The 15,111-nt window shown below is 35.9% G+C and overlaps 1 protein-coding gene across 10 annotated transcripts in view; it reads right to left on the reverse strand.

Annotated features, from left to right (window-relative positions):
• The window catches only part of LOC140151079 (uncharacterized), a 31,385-nt gene that overhangs the window by 3,061 nt on the left and 13,213 nt on the right, over positions 1-15,111 (reverse strand). For 2 of the 10 annotated variants that reach the window (XM_072173278.1, XM_072173280.1), the window contains 5 exons: positions 14,376-14,429; positions 14,191-14,259; positions 13,829-13,879; positions 6,882-7,016; positions 4,148-4,203 (listed from right to left, as the gene is read on the reverse strand). In XM_072173278.1, coding sequence (XP_072029379.1) covers positions 4,192-4,203; positions 6,882-7,016; positions 13,829-13,879; positions 14,191-14,259; positions 14,376-14,429 — 321 coding nt within the window. In that variant the 3' untranslated portion in view covers positions 4,148-4,191. The remainder of the gene's footprint in view (positions 1-4,147; positions 4,204-6,881; positions 7,017-13,828; positions 13,880-14,190; positions 14,260-14,375; positions 14,430-15,111) is intronic. The other 8 variants (XM_072173284.1, XM_072173281.1, XM_072173283.1 and 5 more) reach the window with 5 other exon arrangements.

The following is a 15,111-nucleotide window of genomic DNA, read 5'->3' on the forward strand; positions in this document are numbered from 1 at the left end:
GTGTCAGATTGCATCTTTCGTTGACACGGGAGCATAGTAGTCTAGCTTGAATATTTCTTGCTAGATTACTTTAAAACGGTATAAACTTTTTTTGATGTTGGTTAAAACTTTTTAATAACATTTAAATGTTGACTTACATAAAGGTTCATGAAAATGTTTTATATAAAAACACTACAACAACAAAAACAAACGGTAGGCCCTATATATTAAGTCTGCACAAAAAGTAACTCGGCTGTTATAAATACTCCTATAGATTCATTCAGAACTAATAATTGTTTTCACATTATTTCAACATAGCGAGAAGGATGATTTATATACACGCATTTTGATACCCCATGTCGTTCAATATTAACAACACAGTAGTGCTTTTACAGAAATACAGAAAAATACCCGAATTTAAAAGTTGTAGTTTACAGTGATCAATGGTTATAATGCCAGCACTGTAAACACATAAAGCCCGCCATTATCTTCGCGCTTACTTCAAATCAATACAAATAACTGCAGCTTTTAAATTGGGGTATTTTTCTTTCAAAACACTGCTGTATTGTCAATATTGAACAAAATTGACAAATGGGGTATCAAAATGCGCGTGAATAAATTATCCTTCTTTTATGTTGAAATACACCAGGCACAAAAAGAAACTCGTCAGTTACATTCATCCTTGCTGTTCAATAACTTGATAATTTTGGATTATTCTGAAATATACATTTTTTTAAATGGACTTTTCTTTCTCATTTGACACCCTGTTCGTGAACATTGAGCAAGAATTGACCAAGATATGCGCCTCCAAACTCGCAAACCCCAAAATGAAAAGTTGCAATTTTAACGGTTAAGTTGTGCCTGTTACACTGTGTGCTTTATTGATTGGCCCGTGGTGCTTGTGTGCAATACAACGATGCGTTCCTATTGAAAATCGTTGAAAAAGCAACTTTTGATTTTGGGGTTTGAGGCTTTGGAGGCGCATATCTTGGTCAATTCTTGTTCGTTTTTCACGAATAGGGTGTCAAATGAGAAAGCAAAGTCCAATTAACAAAATGTATATTTCAGAATAATCCAAAATTATCACGTTATTGAACAGCGAGGATGAATATAACTGACGAGTTTCTTTTTGTGCCTGGTGTATTGTGAAAACAATTATTAGTTCTGAATCTATAGGCGTATTTATAACAGCTGAGTTACTTTTTGTGCAGACTTTATATATAGGGCCTACCGTTTGTTTTTGTTGTAGTGTTTTTTGTGCAGACTTTAGTATATAAAACATTGCTTGTTTGATGATGCCATATTTAATTAATACTGTGATACTGCAACAGGTAGTGAAAAATTTGTCACGAAATGGCCCTTTGAAAATGGCCTTTTGAAAAAGTTAGTTTTTACAGGCTTTTCAATGGAAAGTTCGGTGGTCTGCATTCTCCACGTATTTCACTTATTTTAATAAAAAATATCTATAAAGACACTCGAAATTGAAACTTAAAAGAAAAATGAGTCCTTAGGGGGAAAGTAATTGTCACTCGGGGTAGAGAAAACGCCGCGTAGAAATGTTGATTTTTACTTGTTTTCAATGGAGAGGACAAATTTGTGGGGTCTACGCCCTTGACACAGGGCAATGTAGAGAAATTCATTCAACCAATCAATTTCTGGCGATTTGAACGCATATGCGACCACAATATATCGCACTGCACAACAACGTTCAAGCCGTACGTGGACCATAGATGTCAAATCACACGCACCTGTAAGATTAGTATATTTGAAAAGATAAATTTGTGAATATTCTCAATCATCCAGGTAGATAAACATAATAAAATGAGTATTAAATCTGTTCATCTGGACTTACTATAGCGATAGTATCGCGTCTCATCCAAGACGCATCATCAGGTAGTCTCCTTCGCAGCCAGTTTGGTTACGCTCTCTCCACACAAACAGTCTGCCAATGATGACGAACTGGTCCTTTTGATTGGCTAACGGTTTTCTGACGACGTCATCCAGCTTGACGTCAAACAAAACTTTCAATTGGTCGATCGGCTAGACGGCTACTTAATTATTCATGAGCAATTTTGACCCGCCATCTCGCCAGCTGAGTGAGGTCAATCAAGTTCCCGTATGTACAGCTCTACAGCTACATACGTGTAGCCAATCAGAAACGGCGTTATAAGTGGCCATTGGCAGACTGTTTGTGTGGAGGGAGTGGAACCAAACTGGCTGCCGTGGAGACTAATCATCAGGCTGAATGATCAGGTGCTGAACTCAACTATTGACTTGTGACACTTGATGGTATGACGTCACAGGAGAGTCGCCGGGGTAGTTTACCGATTGCTGCGTCGTAGGTCCTTAAAAGGTTGTAGCAAAGTCCCCCTCTGTTGAGCGAAGGTTCCTCCCGCCGGACATGCGCATCCCAAGGACAAACTCCCCCGCAATAAACAAAGTAATATGGTTTATGCCATCCAGTGCAAAGACTCTGACTGTGAGGACTAAACAACCCTTGCACAAACCCATGTATCAGCATCGTAGACCCAGTTCTACATGTTTGAATGACTCTGCAGTTCACACGCGCCTCAAATTGGCCAATCATTCATTTGAGGACAAGGATGTGCTAGTGCTCGATACAGAACATAACATAAGTGGTTTGAAAGAGGAGTCACGTAGGCCATACATCTCCTCAGGAGAGGGACTTCGCCACAACCTTTCAAGGATCTACGATGCAGCAACCAGGAAACTACCAGGACGTCATACCATCAAGTGTCACAGGTCAACACCTGATCAGTCAGCCTGATGATGCATCTTGGATGAGGCGCAATACTGTCGCTATAAAAGAAAGTAAGTCCAGATGAACAGATTTAATACTCATTTTATCATCTTTGAAAAGAGCGGTATTGTATTCAATATATGATTGCAGACATACACAGGTGATGAATGCAACCTGCTTGTAATGCAGGGCAATATATTCAAAAATTGTATTCATCTATTGCTGTGGTAGTTAATCCTCTTATTATGTCACTTCTATGGCGAATAGGCATCAATACGATATTATTACATTGCATTGATTATATATGTTCAAGGGGCATGGGAGGCCCATGGATTTGCTCTTATGCTACATCGATGGGTCTCTCATGCTTCTTACAGGTACCCTTGTTTTGCCATGTATTATTTTGCTGTGTATATTTTTGTTTGGTGTGTGGGAGGCTCATGGATGTTTGCATCGATGAGTCTCTTACACCCCAGGCTCTCCACAGATGGAGATGGTTGTGTATAGTTTAATTAGGTTTCAGTGTGTTTTTGCTATATTGTTATGCCATGTATTTCTGCTGTTGAGTATAATTTTGTTTGTGTGTGGGAGGCTCATGGATGTATTTACATCGATGAGTCTCTCAAACACTCTGCACTGGCATCTCCATCTTTGGATGGAGATGGTTGTGTACCTTTGCATTTGGTTTCAGTGTGCTTTTTTGTTATATGAGATTATTAGTGTAATTTTTATTATCTTGCTGTATATTAATGTATTGATGATGCCAGTGTGAGGTGCACCGACAGTCTCCCTTGGGGATTTTGTCGTTGGGCCTCTCACTGGTGTTAGTGTAACTCTTGCCATTCTACATGTTCTAAAGTTGTTTGCTTGCAGCTGGTCTGCTATTTTTATGCATAGTATTGTTTGTATAATTCTTAACCCTAACCCCTAAGGGCTTTTCGGCGAGGGGAAGGGAAAGAAGGAAAGAATAAAGAGAGAAAAGAAGGAAAGAAGTTGTTTGCTCTGGCTGGGATTCGAACCCGAGACCCCTCGCATGCCAAGCACTCGGTCGGCGACACTTTGCCACGGGTCTTGGGCTTCGCTGGCCAGCGAAACCGTGCCTATATATCACTTAGGGCGATTGCGTCATCACACCACGTGGGATGCATGCACGAACAGCGCATATATCAAGTAGTATTTTGTAGTATTCAGGCGGGTTAGGGTTAAGTTAAAATCATATATTGTAAATTAAGTTTGGTAGTTTTAAATCTGTAAAGCGCATTGAGGAATCTGAGATTCACAATGCGCTATATAAATACTGTTTTATTATTATTATTATTACGATCCCGGGAATACGATGGATTGCAGGTCTTTGTGAGTTATGCCAAGTACCTAAACTGTACTCGCAGAATTACCATTATAACTTACTTATCCATAGATTCTTGTGATATATTTTACTTCTCATACACATGTCAATAGAAACCCTGGACATTGGATGACATAATAAAGGTGGGAAACATATTAAGGTTTAGTAGCGTGCAAAACAGACATACTCGAACAATAGTTATTGAGCAAGGGAAAGTGCTAGGCTCTATATTATAGATAACGAGATAGAAGCAACCAGGAGTTCCGCAACATGCAGTGATGCAGGACAAAGAGCAATAACAGTTTCAAACTAGAGAATTGAGAGAGTGATTTTGTTTCTTTTTTAGGCCTTCATGTAGGAGTACTCCACCAATAAGGAGTTATATCAATCATGATTCAGGATGTTTCCACACTTCATTAGAGCCTCAAGAATGTACTGAGCTGCCCAGTTCTCCATTTCTGTGGGCTTATTACCTCATTAATAATATGCACCAACCACAATCAAGCAATAACCAAATATGCACCAGCCACACAAATCTTCATTATCGTAATTATCCAGATAGTTTGAAACAGAATAACCCCACATTTGAAACACTGTCTTTCAAAGTCTCTAGAAGGCGCAGAAAGCACTCCATTCTATCAACATAATGATTAGGCCAATCAAAGTCGATTTTGAGTTTCCCGTCACCCGCCCTCACTTCATTTTCTGACCCTCACTTGAATTCATTATTGTGATTTTCCAAAAAATACCGATAAAAACTGGTTATATTTGCAAAAAAAATTATGAATATCCCTTTATTTTTTGTTGAAAAATCAAAATCAAAACATACATTTTGCTGTCAACCTTGCAGACTCTTTTTAATATACTTTTGAATCTCATTTGGGCTGAACATCCATCTTCAAGTGAGTGAGCGGCAAATAACAACACATTTTACATGCGTGTTGGTCATATAATGAAAGGCAGAAAAATAATGAAAAATGAAAAAGATACCTCACTTGTTTTTTAGAAATTATGTGACGGGAAACACAAAATTGACTGTTAGTGTTAGGGGCCTTATCAAGGCAGATTTGAATAAACTAATTTCAAATTCCTTTGCATGTAAAAACAGTTAGGGTATTCAAATAGTTGAAGAAGTAATTTTTTTAATATGCAGAAGAACTTACGCGCTTCCACCAAAATATGCAAAAGAAGAACAAAATAGATCCAACAGGTATTCCTGACAGAAAATACACAGGATTAGTAGAATGTGCAATAAAAAATAAAAACAAAACAAAACAACAACAAGGAAATCCCGCGTTGCGCAACGTTTCCCCCCATAAATTAATGATTAAAATGCATAGTACTTACACTCTGAATTTTGCAACAGATAATGTAGTTGTAAACAAAATGGTTGAACCGTTTGTTGCACTGTCTTGATGCTACGTGCTTATAAACCTGTCTATAATGCTATATGACAATATAAATCCAATAAAACAGCCATAGGTGTCAAATGTCTTTTGGAAAAGGGCTCATAATTGGTAAAATGGCTATTTATATTGCACTAACACATAACTGTCCTGAAAATACAAACACATACTTTCGGGACAACTAAACACCTCAAAAGAAATAAGTCCCCCTCTGAACATGTCGTCATAACATCGTAAGGTTTCATTTTGTACCAACAAAACTAACTTTGAAATAATTATATGACTGTTTACTAAGTGCTGTGTGAAAATGAGAGATTTCCATGACTTCAGGGCTGAATGAGGCTAAATTGAAGGCAAAAACTGCCCTTTTCAAAAGTCACAAAGTAGGCCTATGCTTGTCACAAAAGTTGATTCATGGCTTGTTACTAATGGAAAACCCCATGTGTTTGAGTGCAGTTTAAATTCTCACCAAGTGAAAATTTACTGTAATGTGTATTGATTCTTGATCATTCAGCCATGCAAATCCCCTTGGTGCAGAGTTCAGCACAGTGAGTTGTAAGATGGTCAGTTCCATTCCTTGTCCCAATACGCCTTGCAGTTAACAAGCATATAGGCCTACTTTGTGACTTTTGAAAAGGGCACTTTTTGTCTTCAATTTAGGCTCATTCAGCACTGAAGTCATGGAAATCTCTCATTTTCACACAGCACTTAGTAAACAGTCATATAATTATTTCAAAGTTAGTTTTGTTGGTACAAAACGAAACCTTACGATGTTATGACGACATGTTCAGAGGGGGACTTATTTCTTTTGAGGTGTTTATGTGTCAGGGCACTAACACAAAGTTGTCCCAAAAATACATGGTGTAATTTGTATAAAGAGCAAAGAAATTTTTATCTAACAATTACGAGCCCTAATACCAAAAGACTAATTTTGACACATATGGACATTTAATGGTAATTATATCATATACGCACTGCATGTACACAGGTTTATTCAAAGTACGTTGCATATCAAGAGAGTGCAGCAAACGGTTCAACAATTTGTTCACAACTACATTAATTGTTGCAAAATTGAGAGTAGATTTCCCTGAAAAAAGTGGATAAGACTGTCTTTCAAAGTCTCCGGAAAGCGTAGAAAGCGCCCCTTTCCATCAACATAATCAAGGCAGATTTGAATGAAAATGTTTAAACTCTGTTGCTTGTTACTAAGTTAGGGCATGCAAGCATAGAAAATAACGGCAAACGTGAATCATTTTGAAGATCGACCTTCCACCAAAGAAAAACAAATAAGATCCAACAGTATTCCTGATAGAATATACACTGCACTGGATTAGTAGAATTCGCAACAACATATCTCTCATGAGAAGATCCTGTCACAAAATTGTCTTACCGTGCCAAGACCACCAACTCCTCCAAGACCACCAACTCCTCCAAGACCACTAACTCCTCCAAGACCACCAAGACCCCCATTTACAATTCGTACTGTTCCACCACCTCCTAGACCTCCCAGACCTCCGATACCACCCTTCAAGCGAAAGAAACACACTTCATCGTATAAACATCATATAAATCTATATAATAATAAACTGAGCTCAAAAAAGAAACTTATAATTTTTCACAAGGTCATATCTTGAAATCCTGTCCATCAAATTGAACCAAAATTACACACAGATTTACTTCAATACTCTACTCTTAACACATGTCAGTAACCAAGCAGTTATCCAACTGACACAACAGCGAAATGCACTGACATGGGACAGCTTCCTGGACCACATTCACAGCCCAGCCCTGTTTCATGAAAAAAGTGTATGAAAAGCAGAAAGCAGCACCGTTTTATCATCTGTGCAAGGATCTTGTGTGCATTCCCACCGATTTTTTGTCCCGGGTGCCCAATGTTGGGCTGTGAAAGTGCAGAAAGTCCCGGAAGCTGTCCCATCACAGTACATTTTGCTGTTGTGTCAGTTGGACAACTGCTTGGTTACTGACATGTGTTTGAGTAGAGTATTAAGGTAATCCTGTGTGTAATTTTGGTTCATTTTGATTGACAGTATTTTAAGATATGACCTTGTGATTCACAAGTTGTAAAAAATTAAAAGTTTCTTTTTGAGCTCAGTTTAGTTAGGAAGGACCCATGCAAGCAAATAAAAACAGGCTTTCAACCACTTCTACATTTGCACACAGCCCCGGCACACAGCTCAGGATGAGAACCATCATCAGCATCGGATATGGCCAAGAAGCAAGTGTTGGAAGGTTATGTTATTACAAATTTATGCCTGTAAGCATGGTAAGGCTGTATATTTAGATCTCTATTCTCCTGTTTAGTGTATGTAAGTTAGTATAATGTAGAGGTTACTACGTCGTTCTCACACCCAGCGTGCCGTTAAGTTGTAACTTCGCCATCCGTCTTGATTTATAATTAAGTAAAATATAAGGTATATCTACACTATTGTAATATTATTGTAACACATTTTCCATATTATATATCTGTACCATAATTATTAATCTTTGATCATATTATTACCGTGATCATATCTAGTCACAACTTTCTATTCTGTACCTTTATTCTTATTTTAAGCCTGCCTTAATGATGAGAAGACTAAATGAACGGTCGTTATAATATCAAAATAGTCTAACACAACACTTAACATTACATGTATACTGCCCCAAAAAGTATCCTTACACTTGGAAAAATAATCACAATTTCAAAACTAAACCATATTGGAATAATTTTTTTATTATTAGATGCACTATCTAATCCGGCACATTATGAAACCCCATTGAATCCAATGTGACTTCAAGAAGCAAAGTTACACGCATTTGATTAGACGAAGGTCCCGTTTTAAAATGCCAAACTGGCCTATTCAAAACTCCACGGACTAGACATCTGGTTTGAGAGTGGTGAATGGCAAATTTATGCGTGCCTTTTAAAACAAAAGGAACAAAAGAAAACTGAAAAAAAAAAGAACTGACAAATGAAATGAAAGTTATGAAAAGTACAGAGAAGTAAAAACTGAAAAAAAAAACCTGCTTTAATTAAAGCTTCATTGAAGAATGTTGGAATCTTTTTGAGCCTTGTATAGGCCAGTTTGTCACTTTTTTAACTTGACTTTCGTCTATTCAATTGCTTGTAAATTGCTTGTAACTTTACTTCTGGAGGTCACATTGGATTCAATGTGGTATCATAATGTGCAGGATTAGATCGTGCATCTATTACAAAATATTTTATTCCAATATGGTTCAGTTTTGAAACTGTGATTATTTTTCCAAGTGTAAGGGTACTTTCTTGGCACAGTATAGTATGCCTATTGGCGCAGTGTATAGTGAATTGTACTGTTGACATTCCAACACATAACCAGTTTTGCGTTATTTCCAATCTCTGTTATTTAGATTCAAAGCCACGTTCAACCACCTATTCATAAATTCCGAATCCTAAAATAATAATACTCGTCTAAAATAACAATAACCTAAACGTAACTGTCGTCACACCGGGCATGTAACGCCTTGCTACCATTGGGACTACCATTGAACTTGACCGTCGAATCTTTGGGAGTTGCACACAATTATCCGATGATGCGCAAGGGTGCACTTTTTTTCCCAATAACACTAAGTTAAACTGACACAATTACACAGCGATTAAATATGTTTTTTCGTACAAAACCTTTTTTGTAGAAATCGGGTTTCCATAATGGGTGCTTTTGCAATATTTTGTAGCAGAATGGGCAGAAATCATTTTCAAAATGACCGCGAGTTTAAAGGTTTTCCATTAAAATACTAAAATGATACGTTCAAATCTGTTCATCTGGACTTCCATTTTACTAAAACTATGTTTTTTCAACTGATTTCGTTTCAGTTTTGAATTGGTATTGTTCATAGATAGATAGATAGATAGGTTACTGATTTGAAAACGTATCCAGAGTTGAAACTCTGTTTATGACAAAATATGTGCGCTGCAATAATTTATGCAGAGTGCATTATCTATTAAACAGACATTTGTTTTTCTTTGTTTGCTTTTTTGGAAGGAGGTTCCAACAAAATATTGTTTTTGTTTGTTTGTTTGTTTGTTTGTTCTTACCGAGAACATGGAGATTTGTCCATCATAAATTTGCATATATGGTATCTATGTGGACAATATATGTACGCAATACAATTGTCATAAGATTCGGTATGTTATCAAGAAACATGTCTCCTAAAAGAGTACAATTAAAAATGAGGTTTTTGTTGATAATGGTTTTTTTATCGACTACAAATAACATACTTTTTAATTTGCCGAAACTATATGTGCAATATAGTTGCTCTTGTTTGTGTATTTGTGTTATTGTTTTTATGTTATATTGTTTTTATTATTTTTATGTTCATAGCGACAATCGTCCGTCATAGAATTGCTCTGTTCCAAGACCACCATATGCGGCCTTTATGTGAACAGAAATATTTACGTAATATGAAAAATACATGTATGATTGTCAACGAATATAGTAATATGTGCACAGAGCGCAAACAACATATATTTCTATCATAATAATCCAGAAAAAAATCCCAAAATTATTGTTCTTAGAGTTCACACCAAACAGTATTAGCCATATTTTTCCTTAAAGGTAATATTCATTGAAAAAGTTAACTCTTAGAAAACCTTTGGCTACGACACAAACACAAAGTTAACTCTTAGAAAAGCTTTGGCTACAACACAAACACAAAGTTAACTCTTAGAAAAGCCTTGGATAGTTAATACAAAGTTAACTCTCAGGATAACTTTGGCTACAACACAATCACAAAGTTAACTATTAGAAAACCTTTGGCTACGACAAAAACACAAAGTTAAATCTTAGAAAAGCTTGGCTACAACACAAACACAACTTTAACTCTTAGAAAAGCTTTGGCTACGATACAAACACAACGTTAACTCTTAGAAAAGCTTTGGCTATGACATAAACACAAAGTTAACTTTTAGAAAAGCTTTGGCTACGACACAAACACAAAGTTAACTCTTAGAAAAGCTTTAGCTACAACACAAACACAACTTTAACTTTTAGAAAAACTTTAGTTACGACACAAACACAAAGTTAACTCTTAGAAAAGCTTTGTCTACGACACAAACAAAAAGTTAAATTTTAGAAAAGCTTTGGCTACAACATGAACACAAAGTTAACTCTTAGAAGTGCTTTGGCTATGACACAAACACAAAGTTAACTCTTAGAAAAGCTTTGTATAGTTAATACAAAGTTAACTCTCAGGAAAATTTGGCTACAACATGAACACAAAATGCTTTGGCTATGACATAAACACAAAGTTAACTCTTAGAAAAGCTTTGTATAGTTAATACAAAGTTAACTCTCAGGAAAATTTGGCTACAACACAATCACAAAGTTAACTCTTAGAAAACCTTTGGCTACGACAAAAACAAAGTTAAATCTTAGAAAAGCTTTGGCTACAACACAAACACACCTTTAACTCTTAGAAAAGCTTTGGCTATGACACAAACACAAAGTTAACTTTTAGAAAAGCTTTGGCTACGATACAAACACAAAGTTAACTCTTAGAAAAGCTTTGGCTACAACATGAACACAAAATGCTTTGGCTATGACATAAACACAAAATGCTTTGGCTATGACATAAACACAAAGTTAACTCTTAGAAAAGCTTTGGCTTCAACACAAACACACCTTTAACTTTTAGAAAAGCTTTGGCTACGACACAAACACAAAGTTAACTCTTAGAAAAGCTTTGGCTACGACACAAACGCAATGTTAACTCTTAGAAAAGCTTTAGCTACAATACAAACACATAGTTTGTATTCTTAGAAAACTTTAGCTACGACACAAACACAAAGTTAACTCTTAGAAAAGCTTTGGCTACGACGCAAACACAACGTTAACTCTTAGAAAAGCTTTGGCTTTGACATGAACACAAAGTTAACTCTTAGAAAAGCTTTGGCTACGATACAAACACAACGTTAACTCTTAGAAAGGCTTTGGCAACGACATGAACACAAAGTTAACTCTTAGAAATACTTTGTCTATGACGCAAACACAAAGTGTACTCTTAGAAAAGCTTTGGCTACAACATGAACACAAAATGCTTTGGCTATGACATAAACACAAAGTTAAATTTTAGAAAAACTTTAGCTACGACACAAACACAAAGTTAACTCTTAGAAAAGCTTTGGCTACGACACAAACACAACGTTAACTCTTAGAAAAGCTTTGGCTTTGACATGAACACAAAGTTAACTCTTAGAAAAGCTTTGGCTACGATACAAACACAACGTTAACTCTTAGAAAGGCTTTGGCAACGACATGAACACAAAGTTAACTCTTAGAAATACTTTGTCTATGACGCAAACACAAAGTGTACTCTTAGAAAAGCTTTGGCTACAACATGAACACAAAGTTAACTCTTATAAATGCCTTGGCTACGACATGAGCACAAAGTTAACTCTTAGAAATGCTTTGGCTACGATACAAACATAAAGTTAACTCTTAGAAAAGCTTTGGCTACGATACCAACACAAAGTTAACTCTTAGAAAAGCTTTGGCTACGATACAAACACAACGTTAACTCTTTGGCAACGACATGAACATAAAGTTAACTCTTAGAAATGCTTTGGCTATGACACAAACACAAAGTGAACTCTTAGAAAAGCTTTGGCTACAACATGAACACAAAGTTAACTCTTATAAATGCCTTGGCTACGACATGAACACAAAGTTAACTCTTAGAAAAGCTTTGGCTACAACATGAACACAAAGTTAACTCTTAGAAATGCTTTGACTACGATACAAACATAAAGTTAACTCTTAGAAAAGCTTTGGCTACGATACAAACACAAAGTTAATTCTTAGAAATGCTTTGGCTATGACACAAACACAAAGTTAACTCTAAAAAGCTTTGGCTACAACACAAACAAAAAGTTAACTCTTAAAAAAACTTTGGCTACTTTTACAATTTTGTGGGCGTTTTGCGAAAAAGGTGTTTACATTAGAGTTTTCATTCATCTATGAATAGGGTGATTATTGAGGGCACTGCACTATCACCTCAGTTTTTAATCTTGCAATAAAAAAAAGAGTATTTTGTTTTTCATAAAATTAGCACAAAACACAGGATACGTAATGCAGTTAATTTCAGTAGTTCACTAAGATCCTGTCCTAAAAAATAAATGTCCTATACCTCAATGCAAAGAAACTAGGCGAATTCTAACGTATAGTACATTTTAGATTTAGATTTAACAAGGTATGTACATGAACTTGATTATATTGATTTATTATTGTACAACACAAACACTTAATTATTCTTACTCATGCATTTCACTAACAAGATAAGAGACAAAGTGTTGATTATTGCGTATACAAGAATCGGTTTATCCCATCATCCTCTCGCTAAACATATGTCCATTCCAGTCAAATACAGTAAGCCAAATAATTAAGGTACCGGTTACGTTCACCCCTGTATATCCTAAACAAAGGCAGATATGTCATAATTGGAACCATCAGCCAATAGCTGCATCTTTTAGCTCGAATTTAAGACCTCATTCGTTGAAATTGTTCAGGAAATAAAGACACGACGATCCAAAAAGCCAAGGAAGATGCATATATAAAAGTTGCAGTTTGCCACATTGCAAGTCATATTGATTTGTACACAAAGTGTTCGCGAACAAGAGAAGTAGCGCCGGCTTCCATTGATTAGCACGAAAAATTAGCATCGTGCTTTCATTGATTAGAACACAAAAGTGCAACTTTTTCATATTTGGATCACCGTTTCTATAATTCTCAACCAATTTCAACAAATAAGGTCTTAAATCAGACCTAAAGAGTGCAGGCATCGGCTGCATGTTTGGCACATTTGTCTTTATTTAGGATATACAGGGGTGAACACAACTGCTACCTTAATTCTTTTGCTTACTGTAGATTAGATACCAACCAATTAACAGAAATATGATTTTAGTTTCCCTTCCCATGATTTATTTAACTTCCCTGCCATTGTCTTGTACGAAAACATGTTGCATTCTATCTTGAGTTACATGAAATCCTTCAGACCGTAAGGTATTGCCGATGCATATACCAACAACAACTAATAATATGAAATGAAATGACCTTGAACCTATTGTACGCAGAAGATTGTCAAAGTTATATATACTTTTTAAAATTCAAATAACTATTTTCCTTTCTTGTGGTGTCAAATGATATGTGGGATCTCAAAACATAACCATGCCACAAATTAATTAAAGCCCTACATTAAAGCCCTACATATAAATCATCATCATCAGATAAGGACTGTAAGTGTTAATAATATTGCAATTTTACCATGTGCAAATAGTTTGCTGTCTTAAGTTTTTGTTTTTCTTACCAGTGATCCGCCATTGATAAAGCCTTGTTGTCCGAAGCCTCCAACACCACCCTTAAATTCAACGAGGAACGATTCATGATTAAAATTATATGATACAGCACAATCACAAGAATTAGAGTAACCACACACCAATATAAGATATTCACAACGCGTCGTATGAATGATAAGAACATCCTTAATGCACAGACCAACAATAACTGCTATTTGCATTATCACAATATACCAAGTTCATATCAACAAATCAATCTTGCGCTATGATCACATATATATAATACATTTTACACCAAGCAGCTATTCAATTGTAATTCACATAACATGTTCTTCCACCCACACGACGTAAACGGTAATGTGTTTTTCCTTACCAGTGTTCCGCCATTGATAACTGTTGCTTGTCCAAAGCCTCCAACACCTCCAATACCTCCAACACCACCCTAAAATTCAAAACGAACGATTCATGATTAAATAATTTGCACAAATAAGCACATAAATCACAAGAATTAACGGTACAAGACCCCAGACAAGCCTTATTCACAACGCCTTTTCTTACCAGTGTTCCGCCATTGATAATTGCTCCTGTTTGTCCAAAGCCACCAACACCACCCTTAAATTCAAAACGAACATTTATGATTAAGAGCCTATGTGACAAGAACTAGCGAAAACATAGACTGCTTTGCATTCCTTTTTAATACAATTCATACCATTCCTGCATTCCATGCATAAAACACAACACATTCCCAGTGACTGCCCTGCCCAGAGATAGATAGCTGTTGTATCAGAACAGGATTGGTGGATTTTCCATGGTCAGAGGGATTAGAGGGATGATAAATTTAAATGGTCTACTACAGTAGACTAGCGAAAACAATGATACACGACAAGCCATAATGGTTTAAGATAATCATGGCTGTAAGCTAAATCGTATGCAAGAAGCCACGTTCTTGGTAATTACAATTGATGAAAATTGTATGTCACTAAAATTTGAAGAAACATAATACCCAAACCCACCCACACACAATAAGTATAAAAAAAACCCACACTTTATATGAATTATTTATCATTCCATGCACAACCAAACGCAATATTGAATACCACATTGCTAATCAGAAAAAATGTAAATTATCTCAGCACTTCAGAAAGTGGAAGATTGATTAATCAACGAAATGACAAAATGTTGTGTATTTTGTTGTACTATAAAGAATCATGTTGATTTGATATCATTGTACAATGCAGATGTATGGTAATTTTGTTTCTGAAGCTATCTTAAATAAATAAATGTAGATATTTAT

The sequence above is a fragment of the Amphiura filiformis genome, chromosome 4, assembly GCF_039555335.1.
Source record: "Amphiura filiformis chromosome 4, Afil_fr2py, whole genome shotgun sequence".
Classification (NCBI taxonomy): domain Eukaryota; kingdom Metazoa; phylum Echinodermata; class Ophiuroidea; order Amphilepidida; family Amphiuridae; genus Amphiura; species Amphiura filiformis.